This window comes from Falco biarmicus, chromosome 3 (assembly GCF_023638135.1).
Source record: "Falco biarmicus isolate bFalBia1 chromosome 3, bFalBia1.pri, whole genome shotgun sequence".
In the NCBI taxonomy this organism is placed as follows: Eukaryota; Metazoa; Chordata; class Aves; order Falconiformes; family Falconidae; genus Falco; species Falco biarmicus.
In genome coordinates, this window is record NC_079290.1 from 63,207,217 (window position 1) to 63,227,317 (window position 20,101).

Below are 20,101 nucleotides of genomic sequence, written 5' to 3' on the forward strand. Positions count from 1 at the left end.
TGCGCACAGCCTCACCAAAGGCACATGGGCCCTGGCTTCCAGCCACGCAGACGCACATTGTCCTACTGTCTGTAACAAAAACTGGATCCTAGTCTTGTGGCAAGAGCTACAGAAATGAAGTTATAAGTGAGATACAAAGATGAAAGCAAACTTTTAACTGTAGTTAAAACCACAGTGTAGCTGGGTACATGCTGGGCACCCAGTGGACTAACGTCGTTCATTCCCTGGGTGGCCCAGAACTCCCCAGCTGGTCTCTGCACTAATGAGGCAATGCATTGATTCCAGATGAGGCTGACTTGAGACAAGGTCACCAGTACAACCAAGCATTTGACTAACTGTCACAAAAAACTCTCCAGGTCAGATTTTCAAAGTCCTGAAGATCTCCCCACCTGCTTTGTGCAGATCAATCCACGTAATTGTGTGCCCTGTTAATGGACATGCTGGGTGGAGGGTGCAGCTGTCCCAGAAACCGCTCGAGGCTGTTCATGCTGCTAAACTGACCAAACAGTACAGAGATGATGCGCTTGCCAATACTCACTAAGAGCTGTTCCTGCAGATACAGAAATGGTCACATAAGACAGTCCTACTGTACACAGTTAAGAGATACCTTTTGTACTTGGCATTGGTAGTGAACAAATCAGTAAACACTGGAGGGGTCACAGGCCGGCTGGACAGGGGGAAGGGCAGAAGGATGGGGGTACCAAAAGGGTGCATCTGTGTAATGAACAAGTGCTAATGTGCCTGGGGGCTACAGACCCATCCTAGGAAACCAAGATGCCCCTGTGCCATCCCTGCCACATGCAAAGAAGAGACAGATCCTGTGAACTGCACCGAGAGGTTACCACGTTTGGCCTCAGACTGAGAGGATGACAATACAGTATCACCCAGGCAGGCTTAAGGCTCTGCAGGGTGCAATGCTGCCTGCAAAAATGGAAAACCAGAACAGATGCCGACATCAGAAGAATGCGAGCATGGGGACAATAAGAAAAAGTGCACTAAAATAGAAAAAAAAAGAAGCTGCATCTATTAACTCCAATCCTACAGCAGTGGTCAGCTCAGCAGCATAAGAGTTCACAGAATTATTTTTTAATATTTAACAGAAACATGGCACGTTACATCTTCAGGGCACTGAATATACAATGATTACTCCTCACAACATCCCTGTGAGGTAGGCATTAGATTGCAGTTACTATTTGACATGTGGACAGAGGCAGAGAAGTACATAATCAGCCCTGCACAATGAAGTCAATGAAGTTCAACTCACTTAAGCCTGGAGAAGCCCCCAGTGACTTGACTGAAAATGTAAGAGTGGGGCTGAGCTGATAAAGTATCAGCTACCTTCTTTTACTCTAGTTAATTACAATGCTCAGGGTCCAACTCTGTTGCTTTCCCATATCCCCCTACAAAACCCCACCTTTGTTAAACAAGACACACATGCAGAGAGTTGCTACCAAGTGAGTTCTGCAATAGAAATAGGAAAAAAAAAAATAAAAAATCACATTTCAATTTAGCCTACATTTGAATAAAACCATGAGTGAAGTTTGCCTGCCCAGTTAAATAGAACAGTTTCAACTTCAGTCCTTTTATGATATTTGAGATGGCATTTCAGCCTTCAGCTGTAAGTGTTTGCTTAACATAAGAAAATCTAGGGGAAAAAAGTTTTTGAGACAGTGATCAGTGTCTCAAAAATTATGCTTCATTTAGTTAAATTGTTCTACTGAAGTCTGAGGAATTCCTGAATAGGAGGAGGAACTTTTGGGTTTAACTCAACCCAAACTCAAACTTTTCATGTTCTTTAAAAAGCCCCTTAGTATACCAGTTTCTCAAGTAAACTCCTCTATCAGAATGTTTTTGTTCCAAAAATGAAATAGAACAGTTTTGTAAACTTCAACATAATAAAAAAATCCTAGTTTGTAATATACGATTATTGATTAATTTCATTTAATAACTTTCTTTCTACTGTAAATCAACTTTAGGAAAAAAGTATACTGACAGTATGGCTACTGTGATTAACTCATCTTCCTACAGCTTTCAGTTGAGGTTTCTGAAAAGATACACTGTCCAAGAAAGATTCATAGTCTCAACCTGTAAACTACCACAACTCAGCTGAAGTCAATGTAGCTGTTATAATTCATTCAGACTGAGTGGCTAATCCATTGATTCCTTCATGTGCAGTATCGGTGACAATGGTCTGTCTCCAAGTTGAGAGATGATCACGACTGAAGAGGCCTGGGTCCACATACTCTGAAAACCAGAATATTTTACCTTTCCCTGCAGAGAAATCTTAATTCTCATTTGATGGAAGATTCAGTCCAATGGAACAATGGCTGTGCACTACGATGGAAGAAGAACAAAGTAGTTGGAAGAAACCATCTTCATTGTGGATTGGGGGTGGGGGTGGTGATTAAAAAGAAAAAAAAAAAGAGGGAAGAGTTAATTGTTAACGATATTACCAATGGACGCACAAACTTCTAATCTGAGATTTACTTTTCCTCTGTAAATTGAAATTTTGTCACAACCTCTCCCCAGGCGACTTTTAACCTTGGTGAATACACAGAATTTTTAAATCCAGAGCAACTGCAGTCTCCAGACAAGGCAGGAAGAAACAATAAAAACAAACAAAAAAAAGCTCAGAAGTGCACTTCATATATCCTGCCTCACAAAGGGTTAAAGTGCTAAGTTTGATATATCCAAAAATTAAGCATCTCTCCTAGTCCTTTAGTTTTTTAAATGAAACTTTATCTTTGGTTTCTTGTATCTTCTCAGTAATTTTATCCTTTGTTTCCTCCATCTTCTCAGTAATTTTATCCTTTGTTTCCTCCATCTTCTCAGTAATTTTATCCTTTGTTTCCTCCATCCTATCTTGTAGATACTCCTTTACTGGTGGTGGTGTGGACATGTAGCCATTCTTACGCAAATATTTAACAGTGATGGATGTTCCTCCCAAAGTCACAGTGTATCTGGCAGGAGTTGCAATCTTAAAAAAACCCAAAGAACACTCCATGTCAATAAAACAGGACAGTATTATTTAGCAAAAGGTATTTTTAATATTGAGAATTCTTTTGGGCGAGTATCAGATACTAAAAAGGTCTTCTATTTATAAGGAAATAAGCCAATATACAGTGCATATCCCCCCCACCCCCCGCAATGCATACCCTGCTTAAAGTATCCTTTTGACAAAGCCAGCACAGGCATTAGACTTGCATTTAAAAAACCCAAACAAACCACCCACAAACCTCCCTGTGTAGCTTGTGGGACAAGCATTAGGCATCTCACAAAGCAATTCAGAACAGACAGTATGTGAACACCGAACCATATAAGCAAAGAGGAAATATTGACAATGTATGTTTTAAAATTCTAAAAATCCAAGAGTATAGGCATCTTTCAGTCCAAAACTAGGACACACACAGTCCTTAAGAGGTCAGCTAACCCAAGACACAATAAACCAGGTTTGTTATGCTAGACAGACTAAACTGTTCTTTCAGAACTTCAGAGATAAAGCCTGCACAATCTTTTTGCAACCTATTCTAGTGCTTCCGCATCTTGGAAGTTCCTTCCAACACTGCCAGATCTCACAGCTATAATAAAATCTTTGTATTTAACCACGTTTCTTTATTGGTCTCTTTTGGGCACAGGAATAATTGGCCAGAATAGTGCTTTCACATGTTGTTTAGGAAAGTAACCCTTTTAAATAACAGATAAGGAGCACATCACATTTGGAAACAAAACAGGTGAGTGGCATTCAAAGAGAATACGGTACTTTGGTTTTGCACGGTCTAACATGGTTCAAGTTTCCTCAACATGGATTGTGCACATATAAAGCAGTAGAGACCCAAACCTGAATGTAAGTAATTGAGTCAAATGGACAGTGACAGTACTTGACAATGATGGAGAGCTAAGGTAGGAAGACAAACTAGCAAATGCTCTAGGATAAAAATAACTGTACTTTTATCAGGAAGTCATGATGTGTTTAGACCTTACCTCTTTATCCCTGTTAATTACGTCAGGGTTACAAAGGAATAACTTATTTGTAATTAAATCTGAGGGCAGACAATAGTTCTGCAGCAAACAAGTTATTTTAGAAATACAGACAGACTCCTTAAAAGGAACACAGAGCCCATATCAACTTGCATATGACTATTTTTACTACAAAAATGAATGTTCAAGCATGTGTAACTATCAAAGAAAGAAAACAGCATAAATTCTTTCTGCTGTAAACAAGTAAACCCTGTTTAGTTCACCAGGCAAGATTTACAGCTTATTTACAAACTATAATTATACTTACTTTATACAATGCATATGCAGTTAGTGCATTTCCACTCTGGGAATTTTTCAGGATGTTTACTATGCTGTCTGGTAACCCAATCAACTCTAGGAATGGAACAACATTCACTCCTCTATAAAAGAAAAAAATAATAATCGATAACCTGAATTGGAATTTGAAACCTGAACACTGATTTAGAGTACCATTTCCATTCTTTTCATTTACACAAAGTCTGTAATCTTATAGCGAAGTATTTTTTCACCTAAGCAACGCGCTTACAGAATTGTATTTCTGTACCTATAGGCAAATTAATGTTCTTTTCAGGATTCCAAGAGGTGAGGCATTTATATTATCCCTGCTGAGCTGAGTAGCTACTAACTTACCTGTGCCCCAGTTTAGTATGTTTGGAGGTAAGTAGATATAATGGTGGTAAGACAGCTATTCAGGCTTAACTTCATGTTCTACTTTGCCTACTTTTTTTTTTTTCCTTTTAAAAACTTCAGACTAATCTGCAGCATGCCTGGAAGCACAGAATCCATACTTTAGGGTCCTCCATTCACTTTTAAATATATTAAACAAATGGAATGTGGCAAAAGAAAAGGAAGCGACATGTTATATGGACAAGACTTCAGGGGTTCTGGCCCAGTTGTTCTACCTTGTCAATATAAGGTGTCAAGATGGGCGGAGGGAGCTCCTATCACAGTTTCTTTCTGTTTGAAAATCAGGGAAGCTAGTATCAGCACCAAAAAACCAAAAAGACAGCCCATCTTTACATTACAGTGGAAAGCTACATGCAGTTATAGAGGACCTGACGCTCCAATATTTAGAGATGTTATATTATCATTATCCATTTCTACCTAGTATTTTAAGCATTCATTCTTCTGTGCATGTGATCACTTCAGTATCAGAAACAGTAACAGGCAGTTAATTTACTAAAGACCCTACAATCCAAAGGCCTATCTCCAGAGCAGAAAAAGTAGACCTAGTAAGATTTGAAAGACAGCATTAACAGCGTTATTTCATAAACTACCGTTGTTTAGTCTTGTATCATGAGCAGTCATTCTGAAAGTTGTTTTTCCACTTCAAGAGGGTGCTGCTCCTGTGGCATGACAAACTGAAGCTTTGTTACAGTTTCTAGTTAAATATTTCAGTTGTTTTCATCCATCAAATACCTATTTCAGCAGCTAACTTTGACTGAAGATTACTTTTTTTGGAACACTTACCTGAAATTTCTGGATGTAAGTATCAAGATGAATTAATCCAAAGCAAAATATTTTTATAGCTGAAGACCTTTATTCCTCTGACATGAGCTAAATTTAGAATGACATTTGGATCTATAGCTCCTAGAAAGGGCAATTATGCCTGCTGGTTAGAGTAACTAAAACACTTGTGCGGTAAGGCATTCTGATGTCAAAACCCCATTTTTGCCACCATGAAATATACAACACTAGCAATCCAGAAATAAACATTTATTTAGCAAACCATTTGCAGACAGATAAAACCTTTCAACTGAACTAGCAGCTCATAGATGATACAGTAGTTCTTTTTCCTAAGAAATGGCATTTTCCAGAGTAGTATCTGGCACGTGCTACAGCTGAAAACCCCAAATTAAAATACTTAATTTATCTTTTTTTTAACCACACAAATATTTAATTTCCAATTAAAAAGTCTGGCCTACAGTAGCAATTTTTTTCAGTGGAAGACAGGAAAGACAGGAAAAAAAAGGAAAAGATACACGACTTGCAAAGAGCTCAGAGTGAGGTGAACGACATGGAAGTCCAATGATGAGGGAGGACCAGGGAAGAAGGGGGGGAGAAAAATGGCAAAATACCCCTCAAGTCAAAGGGCAAAAAAACCCCAAAAAACAAAACAGGTCTACAAAGACCTCACCTAGCAATTTGTAATCAGGATTCCAAATCCCTATCTTAACCTTGTCAGAGGTTACTAATAATTTCAATGATGTTTACATCCATGCATATTTTGGGGAGATGAGCATTTCTTCAGGTATCTGGTATGCATCAATAACAGCATGATAATAGTGTGTATGTGACACTCTCAAGTCCTATACTCTTTCAATATTAATCTTATGCTTCAGTTAAAAACATAGCCTCATTTCCCTATTACATATAGAGTCATTTTAACATGTAATAATAATCTATATGTCCTTTCACCTGTGAAAGTCAGTCTCAATTCAACAGCAGTATTGGACACTGCAACAGAATATCAACTTACTTCATGGCTGCATAGTAAAAGGATCCAAACCATACAGTGGAAGTCAGAATATGCACTGGAATCATGACTTTTCCATACTGTTTAAAAGTCTTCTTGAATCTCTGAACGAGACTAATTGATTTGTCTTGTAATGGATCAGGTTCTGAAGAATCTGACTCTACAGGGCTCTGCTTGGGTGTATCAGTGGCTGAAGTCAAAGGATTTTTCTCTTCTGGTACTTTGTGAGGAGTGTCTGCTGGCTGTGATGCAAAAGGACTTTTCTTTGAGGCAAAGTGTGCTGCACCTGCATGAAGACGTCGTTTAGGAGGGTCCCGTGCCAAAATCACTTTGCACCCAGCATTAGACAACACCGACTGTCCTTTTAAGCACTGGAAGATACTAGTGCGAGGAAAAACCAAACATGTCCCACGCGCCAGCTGAGATGCAGTATGTAATAGACTCTGATGCATTTTGATGAAATGTGGCTGAGGTTTTTAGAGAGGAAACAAAAAGAAAAGAGCAAACACATTGCAATTCAATAATCTGATTTCTATTTGCTGTAATGCCACTTGAAATTCTCAAATTTTAAATTGCTTTCTATTCTTCAACTTTAAAAGGTTTTCCTTACCTTGCTTTGCAGAAATGGCTACCTTCCAGAATTAAGCAAATAATTTTAGATCTCACTTCTTTAGCATTCTGAACTAAAATGGCCCCTTCACTTAACACACACTGCTCCTTACAGCTAAAACACTCATGTTACTCTCTAAAAACACTTTTAGATGTTTAATGCTATCTGCTGCTTTTGTCTGCATAATCTGGCACAGTTGTTGAAAAGTTACCTCTGAAACTTCACTTCTAGTAGCAACTGATAGTTTGATACTTTGAGCCTACATACACATAGTATGAACTCACTTAAGTGCAATTAAAATTAATTTTTGGTGTCAATACAGTTAGTTTTGGTGTAATTTTCATATTCTATACGACTTTGAACTAAAAGTTAATACAGTAAAAAATAATCAGTAACTTATTAATAATCAATTAATAAGAAATAACCTTAATAGCAATAAACCATAACAGCCTGCTAGTATAAATCTGTTAGGAAGGGGGATGGTGCTGTTGAATGTCATGTATTAACACAAGCAACATTGAGCTGCAATTTCCAAAATATTACAATGCAAATAATATCTTCAAAATCTGGATAACCCAGTTAACTTTATGATTTTGAATACCTAACAGTTTTTTTTAACTTTCAGGAGTAACCCCATTTACAGGTTCCCCACAAAAGAGGGTAATTTTGTCTGGCATGTACAAACATCAAGAAGTCATTTTTTTCCCCAAAAAATGCATGATTTGAACTAGTGAATGAAATATTCTCCCCTTTAAACAATGACTGGAAGTTACAGAACTAGTTTTCCTTCCCTCCAAAAAAAGTGCCAGTAACCGATTTTATGTAATGAAAAAATACGCCCGTTAAGTTGTATTACAATGCTCAAATATTTCTGATGCTTTTGTATTTAATTATCATAACAATTCTTGATCCAAACTAGAAATCATTAAAGTTTAATTCAAACTCCACTGTCACCTTCATATCTGCTCCCCCTTCACTTATAGTGTTAGATACATTTGAATTGGGTGTTTCGATAGTGAATTTGTCTAGGCTGCTGAAAAATGATCAATACTTCATAACATAGGCAGAAGGTTTTAAAAAAATAAATAAAATGAAGCCATACATACATACCCTTTATTACTTTCCAGATCCGCAACAAGGACAGTATGATTAGGTTTGTATCTTCAAAAAGTTGTAACTCTTCCACTTGTTCCCCACCTTTCAAATATATCTCTTGAACATATTGATGACTCTGCTAAAGTAGAAAAAAGGCTTATTTAGAGAAACAGCAACAACAGCAAACTAATATGATGAAGATTTTTGGTGAGCCCGAAACCTTGCTTACTGAAGAAGTTATTGGTATAAATTCCCCTTTGGATACTGACACAGTAATGGGAGATCTTTTTTGCGTAACTTAGAAGTTCCTCAACTTTGAATTACCGTTTCCTTCCAAGAGACAGAAGTTTCATAACCCAAATGCATCTGTTGGAATATTCCTGCCTGTATGTTTTCTAGGTATTTTTATGTTATTGTTGTACTTGAATTAGTTGCAATTACTAGAATTACAGTGTTTGATGTGGGGAAAAGATCAGAGGAATGGTTTCAAACTCCCTGGGAACCTCTACCTTGCACATCAAGCACAGACACCCACTTCTGTTGAACTTGTATTAACACGAGGTATTGCATCAACAGGGGAAAAAGGAACACTTGTCTCTATGCAAGCAAGCAGTAACTCACTCCTGTTGAGTTATGAACTCTTGTGGGAGCCAAGAAATACTGCTGCTTATAGAGCAGTAGATCAGCTACAGGTACTGCCTCTCTCCGAGTCAGTTTTCTGCAAGAACTCACTGAAATAACTACTTGTGCTATCTCTGGTTTTATGAGAAGTGGAGATTCTTGCTGAATTCTTAGATCCAAATGCAATCGCTTCTCAAAACAAAAAGTAGTGAAAAGACTCAGCAAAATTCAAGTGTTAAGATGGCACACTGCCATATACTAACTACCTTACCAATTCACAGAAATTGTTAACAAACTGGAAGAATGCAACTACACTGCTTGCCTATGGCCACTTACGCTCCTCTCCCGAGGGATAACTCTCCACAGCAGACTGCCCCCCCCCCTCTCACTAACAGTACACAACACTAAGCATCTGCCCCAAGTAGATTTCCACAATATCCAGCCAGCAGACTCCGCAAAGGTTACCTGTCCATCTATGGGAATTTGGGAGCTCTTGAGTCAGACTACTACTGTTCACCTGTTTTCAGCGGACGGTACCCTATTGAGAAATACCTGTTCCAAACAAGCTTTGACAATTGCTACCACACAGGATGGGGACAACTATGCTCAGCGCACTGATTTTGGTTCATTAATGTTATCGACTGGACTCTGCATTCCGAACAGCCTTGGAAGGAGATCATTCTTCTGTACAGATGCAGGAAGAAACTGAACAAGTATTTCTGAATTTTTGCATTCTATATAGTGTATATATAGCAGCATTTCTCAGAACAGTTTCTAGGTTTTGCTGTTCAGCACCTACTGACAGCACAAAAATAACGCTGTACCACCACACCTCTGATTCATTGCAATGACTGCAGAACACGTGGTATTAAACGGCTGCCAGGGGGCTAGAATTCTCCTTAATGCAAAGAAGCAATGGGTCACTACACTCATCAGTCAGTAGCTAACATAGCTCTGTGATTAGTAAATGAGTTTCAAGGCCTCTGCTCACAAGTTAGCTGCACCGTGTAAAACTTAAAATGTCACCAATGGCTTTTAAAGCAGGGGAACTACCAAGGCTACTGACAAAGAGTTGCCACGCCACTTTTTTTCTTCCTGCATCCTCAGATGGACTTAGAACTCATTAACTAAAGGGTTTTTCTCCATGATGCAAGACCTGGTTGGTCAAAGGGAAGGTTCTCTGTCTAGGGTAGATCCTGAAAAGGTCCTGAACCTTGTAAGCACAGATGGTATGGTTCTAGTTAACGTTCGGCAAAACAGCTTACTTTTTGCTTCTCTACTTTAAAAAAACCTTTTTGCTAGATGCTTGATATATAAAAGGCTTAAATATGATAGTGCTATTTGAGATAATAAAACAGGTATTTTAAAACAAGGTTGGCATTTTCCTAACAAACCTACTGTGTTTCATGGGTACAAGCTTCATTTTACTTATCTAAATGAACAAAGGAGAGGCTTCTAAAGCATCAGTAAATTGAAGATTATGCTACTTTCCAGCAGCATGACAAGACTAAATGAGGCAAGTATTACAACGGTTACAGCAGGAAAGGCAACTTAATAAAACAACAGATTACTATAGCATACACTTTGTAAATTGATTTTAAATAAATGAATATTGTTAAAGGGGTAATAGGTGCAGCTACTCAACTGTAGTATTTTAATTACTTGGCTCAACGTTGCAAACAAACAGGACAGACAAAGTGCACAATAAATGTGGCTGTAGGTCCAAATGAAACTTAGTTGTTTCATCCCTCTAAAACACGAGATGAATACAGAAAATCTGTCCTTTAAGACAGTTAGTGAAAGAAAGTTCCTAGCACCCTGTGTGCTCAACAGGCAGCGGGAGAAAGTGTGCGAGCCTATGAATTTGAGACACAATTCTATTCTTTATGTATAATACTTTCATTAAAGAAATTACTGGAGCTATATAAGCTATACAATTTCCCTGTAACTTTTGGTTGTTCAAACCACTCAGATTCTAAGGAAGCCAGGACAGTAACCTAAATGTTACCCACAACTGCACCTAGTGACTTTTCAGAAGTTGTTTCTTCATTTTAGTGCGTTTTATTTTTTTCATGCTATTGCACAATGCTGCAAAGACACAGAAAGGAAAGAAGCTAGATGCTTCAGATACAAAGGTGGAAAAGCAGCTGGCCTCTGGCCAGAGAATTTTGCAGTGGGGGTGGGGCATGAACAGAAGGTATTTGAAAACATCTTAGATGTCTACATTAGCTTTCTCTTAAAAATGCCACAAGGAAAAAAAATAATATGGGGATGTCTAAGGACAAACATAGCTGTTCTCTGCTGTAAGAATACCATGCGGTCAGTGACTAAATAGATGCTAGTAGGCCAATCTATGAAACTATATACTAACACTTCTGGGAGAAGGTCTCCAATTCAGTGCTGTCATATTCTGGCTGACTACTTAGAGTATCTCTGGCTGGCTGTAAACTGAGCTGAAGGGATCTTGGCTGTTCAGGACGTACTCCTGGGTTGCAATTCTTGGCCATCCGTTTAGTTCTTGAAGGCAGCTCTTTCTCATGGCAAGCTATTAAAAAGGCCTCTGACAAAGGGAGTGCTCCAGTGCCCTCTTCAGGGAAAGTATAGATCAACTTCTTATTACAGTAGTAGAGTTTTTGTTTAGCAAACTTTTGTACTTCTGTTATAATTTAGATCAGCTTTGGCATAAACCTGATGTACTGTAGGAGTACTGTCTCTTGCATTTGCTCTGCTAAATCTTTGCCTTCCAGTGATTACTAGGAAGTACAGATTAGACCTCCTTTTGTTCCCGAGGACAACAAAAGCTCGCTAGGATCTTTTAATGTCAGAGTTCATCTATGACTACCACAAATTCATCGTTTTGGATGTGTGCCAACATTTTATGCAAAAAAAAAAAAAGAAATGGGATCAGTGGTAAAACACAGAAGTAACAAGCCAGGCCAATATAGGTACAGCAAAAGCTGCTGTCGATATCTGCTGTTGGAAAGAAAAACCATGCCAGAGATGCTGTCAGATGAAACTTTCATCAGAGTAATTTGTATTAAAAGTTACCCCATTACAGTTAACTTTTTTTGAGCTCCCAGAGAAATTAAAACACAATATGTGGTCGATATAAGATGGCAAAAACTTTAGTGTAAATTCTTTTGCAAAAGAGGTCAGAAAGCACCCGAGGGAATTGAGGGTGTAGCATATGTAGATTACAGTGGTTTATTTTCTCAGTTCTACCAGAAACACTCTGGATACAATATGTAAATATGGATGAATTTAAAACATTTTTCCCTGTTCTGTTACTGTTTAAAAAAAGAACATTAATTATACCACAGGAGAGCTCCCAATGAAAATCCATGAGTTTTTCCATTCCCAAGACACCTTTCTATGAAATCAGAGAATTAATTTACATCCTTGTCATTTTTAGTGTAAAATCAAGCAAACTTTGAGGGTTGTCTGTTGTATACACAGAAGAATTTTGAAAAGACTCTTAAGTTTTCAGAAATCCTTCCCAGCTCACTCTTCAGACTGCATAAAAGGCAAATACAGAGATCTCATCCAAACAGCTCAGTTTAATAGCCCCCCCGCTTACATTTATACTAAATACAATTAAAAAAATAAAGCAAAACTTGTTTTCAGATTTCAATAATTCTTTTCACAAACTTATTGACAGTATATTAAAAAGAAAAAAGGGCATCTTGCCAAGGTCATAAACCATAATTAAAAAAAAAAAAAACCTGAACAGAAAAAACACGTGGGTTTCCTAAAATGCTTGGAGCACATTTTAGAATTATTGTAATAATAGCGCAATACATGCAAAGCATCATTGTTTTTCCTAAACTCAATATAAGACTGTAACTATAAGCCTTAGTAACTGCAATAGTTCAGCATAAAATGCAGTCACTACCCATGGATGGGAAAACGGCAGTGTATAGGGACTTTTTATTCTTTGTATCAGTACGTTTAAAGTGTATGTATGAGCATTCACAATTTGTATTTTGACCTTTACTACTTTTGCAGTGTCCCTGATACAATCTGTTATACATTCTAGACTAAGAAATTTGGTTCTAACTTGAAGTTTGGGCATCACTAGCAGTCTAATCTTGTCTATCAGTTAGAACTGTCTAGAATACATAACACCACATTTTAGGTTAAAGGGAGTAATGCAAAATAAGTCATCGTGAGATTTATTAAAATCTTGGTTAAAAAATCATCATGTTAAAGCAAATGAAAGAGTAAACTCTTGTAGACAAATCACACACATTAGCCCCATCCCACCTCCACCACATTTAATCTCTGTAATACCTCCACTTAGCAAATGCTACGCTATAATTTTTAAATTGATCATATTACTACAGTTCAATACCGATGTAAGTGGAGACAAGCCAACAACTTTTTTACCCTTATTTTATCTGAACTACTCTTGTACTTGCTAAAACAAAGAGTGAAGTCACAAAAGTAAGATACACCCTCATAGGGTCCTTACACACAGCAATCTTCTCTACAGCAATTTTCTGATAATCAGAAGGCAAATGAAGCATGAGAACGTAATGCAATGCCTACCTGTTGATTTACAGATCTGGAATGCTAAACAGGAGGCTTAACAGCTGATTTGCACCCAGTCAATATTACAGTGGTATCCCCATTTTCCTCTGTGTTAGAAGGCATTGAATCTTAAGCTTGCATGCAGTTAAGCATTATATAAAAGTGTGAGTGTCCTTCCTCTAATTCTTCTAAAACAAAGCATCACAATCATTTGTAGTGCTTTCTGCTCTTCAGAACGATGTTTTTAATAACTGGTGCTATTCCTTCTTTTAACTGTTTTCCTGTTCCATAGTGCTGAACAGCTACCCCGGGGTTCCTTCATTCAGAAGTTTGATTCTGCCCTCTACTGAATTTTTACATAAGTACACCTCTCATACTTACACTGCAAAAGGTCTTTGCTCTCCACAATTCCTTCCAGTAAGTCTAAGTTTGCTGGACCATCTTCTATGTTGGTTTCAGAGCCTCCCAAAACAACAGACAGGCATCAAGGGAAGGAGAAAAAACCCCGCCTTTTAAAGTGCTATCTGATTTGACTTTTTGCCTGTTTGTCACTCCATAGACAGGTGTCTGCAATAAGCAAGATAGAAAAGTTATGCTTTTAAACCTTAACTAAGCTTTAAAATAGGTATATACATCTATGCTAAAAGGGTTAAAAAAGCCCTTTGTTAGTTCAAAGCAGGGATTGTACTGTCTGCTTATTATTTTGCCCTTCTGCACATTACCTTTCACTTGACACTAATGATCAAAACACGTTCTAATTCTCTCTCCCTTCTATTCCACTCTTATGTAGTAACTTTCTCAAGCAACCCCTAATAGCCTCTTTCATCTTTGTATCTCCCAATATATCATTAGATCATTCCCCTCAAGACACTTGTGTTTTTCTGTCAAGCAAGTTTTGAATCAGAGGGCTGTTAACATGGAGGTGTAGGTGTGCGGTGGTACAGTTTGCAAAGCTGTGGGAGGTTTCTACCAAGCAACTAAAAGGAGCAGCAAAAGGTAATTCACATAAGCAAGCCTCATGTCAGCGGTTTCCTGCATATGGCTTTGAACTCCCTCAGGAAAAAAACACCCCCAAGTGAACTGGCAAGTGAGTTAGATGCTAAAACACAAACAAATAAATAAATATACAGATCCATTTTCTACATTTTACTGAAACATTGCTGGAGAATTTCTTAGGATCTCCCCTCTCAATAGTTCAGTGAACCTTATTTGGCAGCTTCCTCGCCTCTTTCAATTTTCACTGAGGATCTCAGGAGTTCTGAGTGTACATTTTAACACATACGGGAACACATTAGAAACACAACTATTCTATGTTCAGCGTTCAGATATTTCTTCTATGAAGTTCTGCTACCTCTCTTCAGAATGCATAGCTGCTGTGCACATCTCTTTTCACTAACAGAGGCACCAGTAACAATCAAAAGGCTGCAGGCAAAACTGAACTCCAGCTTGCTCAAGACTTCCTGCTATTCATAATTTAGATTCTAGTAGCCAAGCTCATTTTTTAATTCATAATATTCCCACTCAGGACTTTGCTGATATAAAAATTAGATTATAATATTTAATTTAAACAGCTCTCGGAGTTATAATCAAGTATTTACTCCTGAAAGGTCTAATGAAACAACTGGAGACACTCTGTAGATACTGTGACTTTTACTAAAACAAATATTGCTAATAAAGTTCATCCTTTTTGACCAGACCATAGAATAAGAGCTTAGGTATTCAAATACTCTTTTTTTTTTGGACTAACTATAAAAGGCATTTAGTAGGGATATGCTTAATGTTAGATCTTAGCATCAACTTTACACAGCCTTCTGCCTCATCTTGCATTGGGACTCCAAAATTGTTTCTTTTCTAGCCTTGATAAATGCCATTTTTTGCCACCTTGGATCTTTGCAGGTGTTGTCTCATTGTTCTGAGTCTCTTCCCTCCATAACTCAACCATAACCAATGGTATTGGCTGTAATAATACTTCAAATGCAAGTTATAGTATGTAACAATTTTACAAAGCACTTAAAACAGCAACCTCTACCAAGTAACAAGTCTTCTACTCATCAAATTCACCAAAGCGTTTCTAAGACTTTCACAAAACATCCTCAAGGAAAAACTCTGAAGCCTTACAAATAGAAACAAAGTAGGAATAAGCACAAACCAGTCCCAAACTGAGAAAAAACCCACAGCTTCAGTAAGAACAGAATTCACAGTGGAAGCATTAGGCTCAATTTTTTTTCTTTTATATTCTCACCACATTTATTTCACATTCTCAAACACTGAAAAGCTGTCATTTTCCCCAGCAAAAAATACAGAATGTTCATCTTTCAGCAGAATTACTGTTGGCAGACATTCACTTCCAGTATAAACCTTTTCTAAATATTCAAACTAAGTGTTGAATTCTCTGTTGTGAATTCAAACTTGTCCATATGGGGAAATCTGTGTAGTATCAATCAGAGTATCTTGAAAAATTATGTGTGAAGATGCTGATCATAACATTTACAGAACACACACACGCTCAAAACCACACTCTTCATCTAATTTTTAGTAAATGCTGTTCCCCACATCTCTACAAATGAATGTGAACTGTTTTCATGAAAGTAGTATTTTTTTATTAAGGTCTTGATACTTGAGTAGATAAACTTTCCTGCCCACTATTAAATTTAATGCCTTATACAACATCTTTTGCTTACAGGACATGATTGATGATGTTACCAGACACACAAACAACAAAATGACACCATTTATAAATGCCTGAAAGAACATAAGAGACTGAGAGCTGTGTTTTTACACCAGAAGGAAAAGTCTGACAGGACTTCAGTAATAGGGCCCTAATAATGCTCCCGCTTACAGTCTGCTGTATTCAGCTTGAGAGAGAAATCCTGTGACTGCAACACTGCAGCCTTTGAGAGCACACTGCCTTCTATGAGATGTGATTAACAATGCCCAAGGCTTTTATTTCGGCACAGAAACCTTCCTCCATCAGAAAGTACTCTCCTATGGCCTGAGAGAGCAGGAAGCAAAAAATGACATCTAATTTTAACATTAGCGAAATCAACTTTTAAATTCACAAAACATTAAGAGCAAATAGCTGACTGACACGTGTGGGACTAAGCACTACCATTACGGTTGAAAGATAAATACCCTCATGTTCTACTTAACCAGCTACTTCTGGAAGAGACTTTAAGAACTGCTGTAAAGCCACCCATGTATTTTTATTTAGAATCAACAAAATCTAGCCATTTGAAAAAAAACCACATCAAACCCACCATCACTGCTGTGTTTTATTTATAATTTGATCATGAGCACCAGACTGTACTAACCCCCCACCCCCTTCCCTCATCCCACTCTGCCAGGACAGACTACAGATGTTCTAGGAGCTACAAGGGATCATCTGCTACAATGCTCTGTACGTCTGCTACAAAGCCACAATCACAGCTGCACAACTTCTTGTTTCACAGATACAAGAAATGCTACACATGGTCAAGGTCAGTTTTTGGACAAGATCCAAGCAATTAGAATTTACAGCCCAGCTAAGTGGCACCTTCATTTTCTGATGTGCACAAACAGAATACAACCTAGTTTTACCATTCAGATGTCTGTTTAGAAGGAGTAGTGCCATGTCTGGCAAGCCAATGAAAAAAAATATTCTTTTTTTTTGTTGACTCATACAATGGGTAGCTAGTTTGAAGATGTTGCGGGCAGAACTAACTGATGGAAGGCACAGGCGTAGAAAGGATTAGAGCTGTTTAGAGGACACAAAGTTCATGAGAACACAGATCGCTACCACTTGCACTGCAGAATTCTAGACATCAACAAGAGTAAAGCCCTACTGTAGAATCCCAGAGCCTTAAAGGAGAAATTACTTCTGCCCTTAACTGCTTACTTACTAGGACAGACAGAAGGTGGGAGGACTGACATAACTAGGCACACTAATCTGGCCTACCAACCTGGTTAAACTATAATTTTTCTGACAGTTTGAAGCGATATATTCTTGACTTAATATGAATAAACTACATTGGACTTAACATACCTATACTGGTACCTTCAAGACTTAAATTTAGGAAGGTATCATCACAATAGATCATACAGATTCTTTAACTGAGTAACAACTTTCTACTCTTACTGTAACTTTATTGTAATGACAGGGACATGAAGAATAATCTGTGGTGTTAAGAGGTATCATGACTCACGACTTGAAGTTCTGTAGCTTGAGCAGCATTCTTTTTTTGTTGTTGTTACTGCCATACTAAACAATCCGTTTGTCTTAAGTCAAAGAATCTACTACAAAAACTTTATAGTCACTAAGAATCCCTGACCTTGAGGTTGATCTCTGATCTAAAGTGATGGAACTAGGTAGTTACCTATCAGAACAGCAAGGTAAAATCCTTATGATCTATTGTGATGACACCTTACTGTCCAGGAATGCCTCAATCATGTTTTGGGCCCAGGCCTCAGTTCTAGTGGTTTTATGCCATTCTTAATACTGAAATATTGCTGATTGATGCTGAATTTGCTTCAGCATCTGATTTTCAAAATAAGTTCAGATTCAACTATCTGGGTTCACAGCGTATCAACACCAAGAACTTTCTTGGATCTTTTCCCCAATCTGCAAAACCAACTGATTACAAGGAATCTTATGCATTCAACTAGCAGTTTCACATTGTAAAAATCAGCCCTCTTTCTGCTTTTGTCATTGAATTTGTTGTGGCCTTATCTTCAAGACCAGTCAGAACTCCCTCCAGATCCAGAAATGTGTCAAGATGCAAACTGAGGGCTGTTATCTGAGATAAGGGGGCATCAAGAACTCAGTCTTGCAAAACCAGACTTCAGTTTCTCAGTGATGCCTATAAGCATACACAGAGAGCTAGGTCAGTTTGGAGATATCTACAGCAGGAGAATTACACAGATACTTTTAAAACCCAAAATCAGATCAAACCTTTTCTTATCAGCTGATATAGTCTGTAAGGTAGATCTGTAGACAGTCATGCTAGACAAATCCTTAACTTCTTACATGCTCTTTAGCAGTCTGAAATTTGCCTACTCAGTTTTTGCCATGTGCAAGCCACCAGATATCCACCTACTCAAATAATCAAATGATGTTCCCCCCCCAATGGAAGTGCTTCTCAAGCAGCAAGTGCAATACAATAATGCTGCCGCAGAGGCCAGTCATCCTCCTTTTACCTCAAGCAGCCCTTGAACATAAAAGGAGTTAAACATCTGCTGTCAGCCCCATAGGAGGAGATGGATGGTGGGGACACATTATCCTCTGTGCATGCATTTCCCACACAGAAGCAGCTGCAAGTCATATAAGCGAGTGGCACAGGCAGCAAAACACATTCCAGATAAGGAATCTGTTCCCTAACCCTCCCCTAAAGTAGCAAAACTGGCAAATAATTTTATGTTTATGCTCGTAACAGCAATAACATCTTGGGGTTTTGGTAAACTGAGGAACACTTTCAGTTTAAGAATTAGTTTTGGTAAAGAATTCTAGGTCACCTCATGTACTCCCGTCCACATTAACGTTGTCTCTTTTGGGCCAGCTTGTAGAAGGCATTTCAGAAACAGATGTAAATAAGGCGGAACATGTAGTTTGTAATACCTGACGTAAATCCACATTTGAATTAAGAACTTTAACAAAAATTCTCATGACTTCTCAGTCTGCCTCCCTGGATAACTCCCATAGTTAATTACCAGAAGCAGATTACTAATGAGAACCATAACTCTCCGCAACTTTGCCAAGAGGGTTGTGCCTCATTCGGCCAGCCACTGCCTCCTAAGGATTCAGACTCCTCCAAAGATGGTCCATACAAAACGTAAAGAGAAAAAACGGTGCTGAGAGCTCAAGACGAGCAAGAAAACATAGTTTTACCAGTGAACAGGTAAGAGGAGCAAAAGTCGCATTTTTGAGATTCTCCTACTGAGGGAAGCCAGCCCTTTGCTCTTATTTGTCACGTACGACACAGCTCAAAGAATTTATTAGACAAGAAAATATTTGCTCGGCCTCCTTAAATAGTATCGAAAGTCAAGAAACGCGCAGAATCGGTTGTCTCGGGACAGAAACACCATCAGGAGCGAAACCTAACTACGGCCCTATAACGGTGCAACCGCCAGAGAGCGGCGGCCGGCGTTTTCCACGCCAGACCGAACGGCCCCGCAGTTTGCAAAAGAGAAAGCAGCGGGGGGAAGGCACCGAGCTCCAGGCGGCCAGCCCGCCTCGCCGCGCCCCCGGCCACCAGCGGCCGCCGGTCGGTCAACCCAACCCCCGGGACCGCGATGGCAAAACAGCCGGGGGCGGGGGCGCCCGCGGGTCCCGCCGCCGCCCACCAGCCAGCGCGCGGCAGCGGCCACGCGCCCTCCCGCCGCCGCCGCCCGGGGGGCTCCGCGAGCCGCCCGCACCCGCCTCGGCCCGCTGCCGGGCGGCGGCCCCTCCCCCTCGGCCCCACCGAGCGGGTACCTTGTGGCCACGCCACCGCTCCTCCTCACGGGCCCCGAGCCATGGAGACGCGCCGGGCGGCGGTTGACCGACGGCCGCTGCCGCGCGCACCGCTCCCGTCACCTCCCCCTGACCCGCCCCGCGCGCGCGGCAGGACAACGTGCGGCAGCGCCCGTCCCCACCATCACCTTGAGGCCCGGCGGGGCCCGACGGCGCAGGCGCGCGCCGCGCCCCCTCGCACGGCCCTGTGGGGCCGGCAGTCCTGCCGCGGTGGGCCCGGCCCGGGCGCCGAGCCTCGTCACGTCTCCCGCGTCGCGCAGCCCCGCGT

General features: G+C 39.6%; 1 protein-coding gene across 5 annotated transcripts; it reads right to left on the bottom strand.

The window, feature by feature from the left end:
• Positions 1 to 1,070: 1,070 nt before the first annotated feature.
• Positions 1,071 to 20,100, bottom strand: FAM210A (family with sequence similarity 210 member A). 5 transcript variants are annotated; one of them, XM_056330723.1, is made up of 5 exons: positions 19,962 to 20,100; positions 8,214 to 8,334; positions 6,497 to 6,960; positions 4,286 to 4,397; positions 1,071 to 2,977 (listed from the first exon to the last, which is right to left on the bottom strand). In XM_056330723.1, the coding sequence occupies exons 3-5, from the start codon at positions 6,943 to 6,945 to the stop codon at positions 2,711 to 2,713; spliced, it is 828 nt and encodes a 275-aa protein (XP_056186698.1). In that variant the 5' UTR covers positions 6,946 to 6,960; positions 8,214 to 8,334; positions 19,962 to 20,100; the 3' UTR covers positions 1,071 to 2,710. The 5 variants fall into 5 exon arrangements, with proteins under 5 accessions (XP_056186698.1, XP_056186696.1, XP_056186695.1 ...); XM_056330721.1 differs by having other exon boundaries at positions 8,214 to 8,337; XM_056330720.1 differs by lacking the exon at positions 19,962 to 20,100 and adding an exon at positions 19,795 to 19,955.
• Between the last annotated feature and the right edge of the window lies 1 nt (position 20,101).

Excerpts from the sequence above, each read along its gene's own strand:
- FAM210A (XM_056330723.1), bottom strand. The coding sequence starts at position 6,945 with ATGCATCAGAGTCTATTACATACTGCATCTCAGCTGGCGCGTGGGACA. Across the intron at positions 4,398-6,496 it reads TTTTACTATGCAGCCATGAA|AGGAGTGAATGTTGTTCCAT; the intron begins GTAAGTTGATAT and ends TTTCTTTTATAG. Across the intron at positions 2,978-4,285 it reads CTGCATATGCATTGTATAAA|ATTGCAACTCCTGCCAGATA; the intron begins GTAAGTATAATT and ends GGTTTTTTTAAG.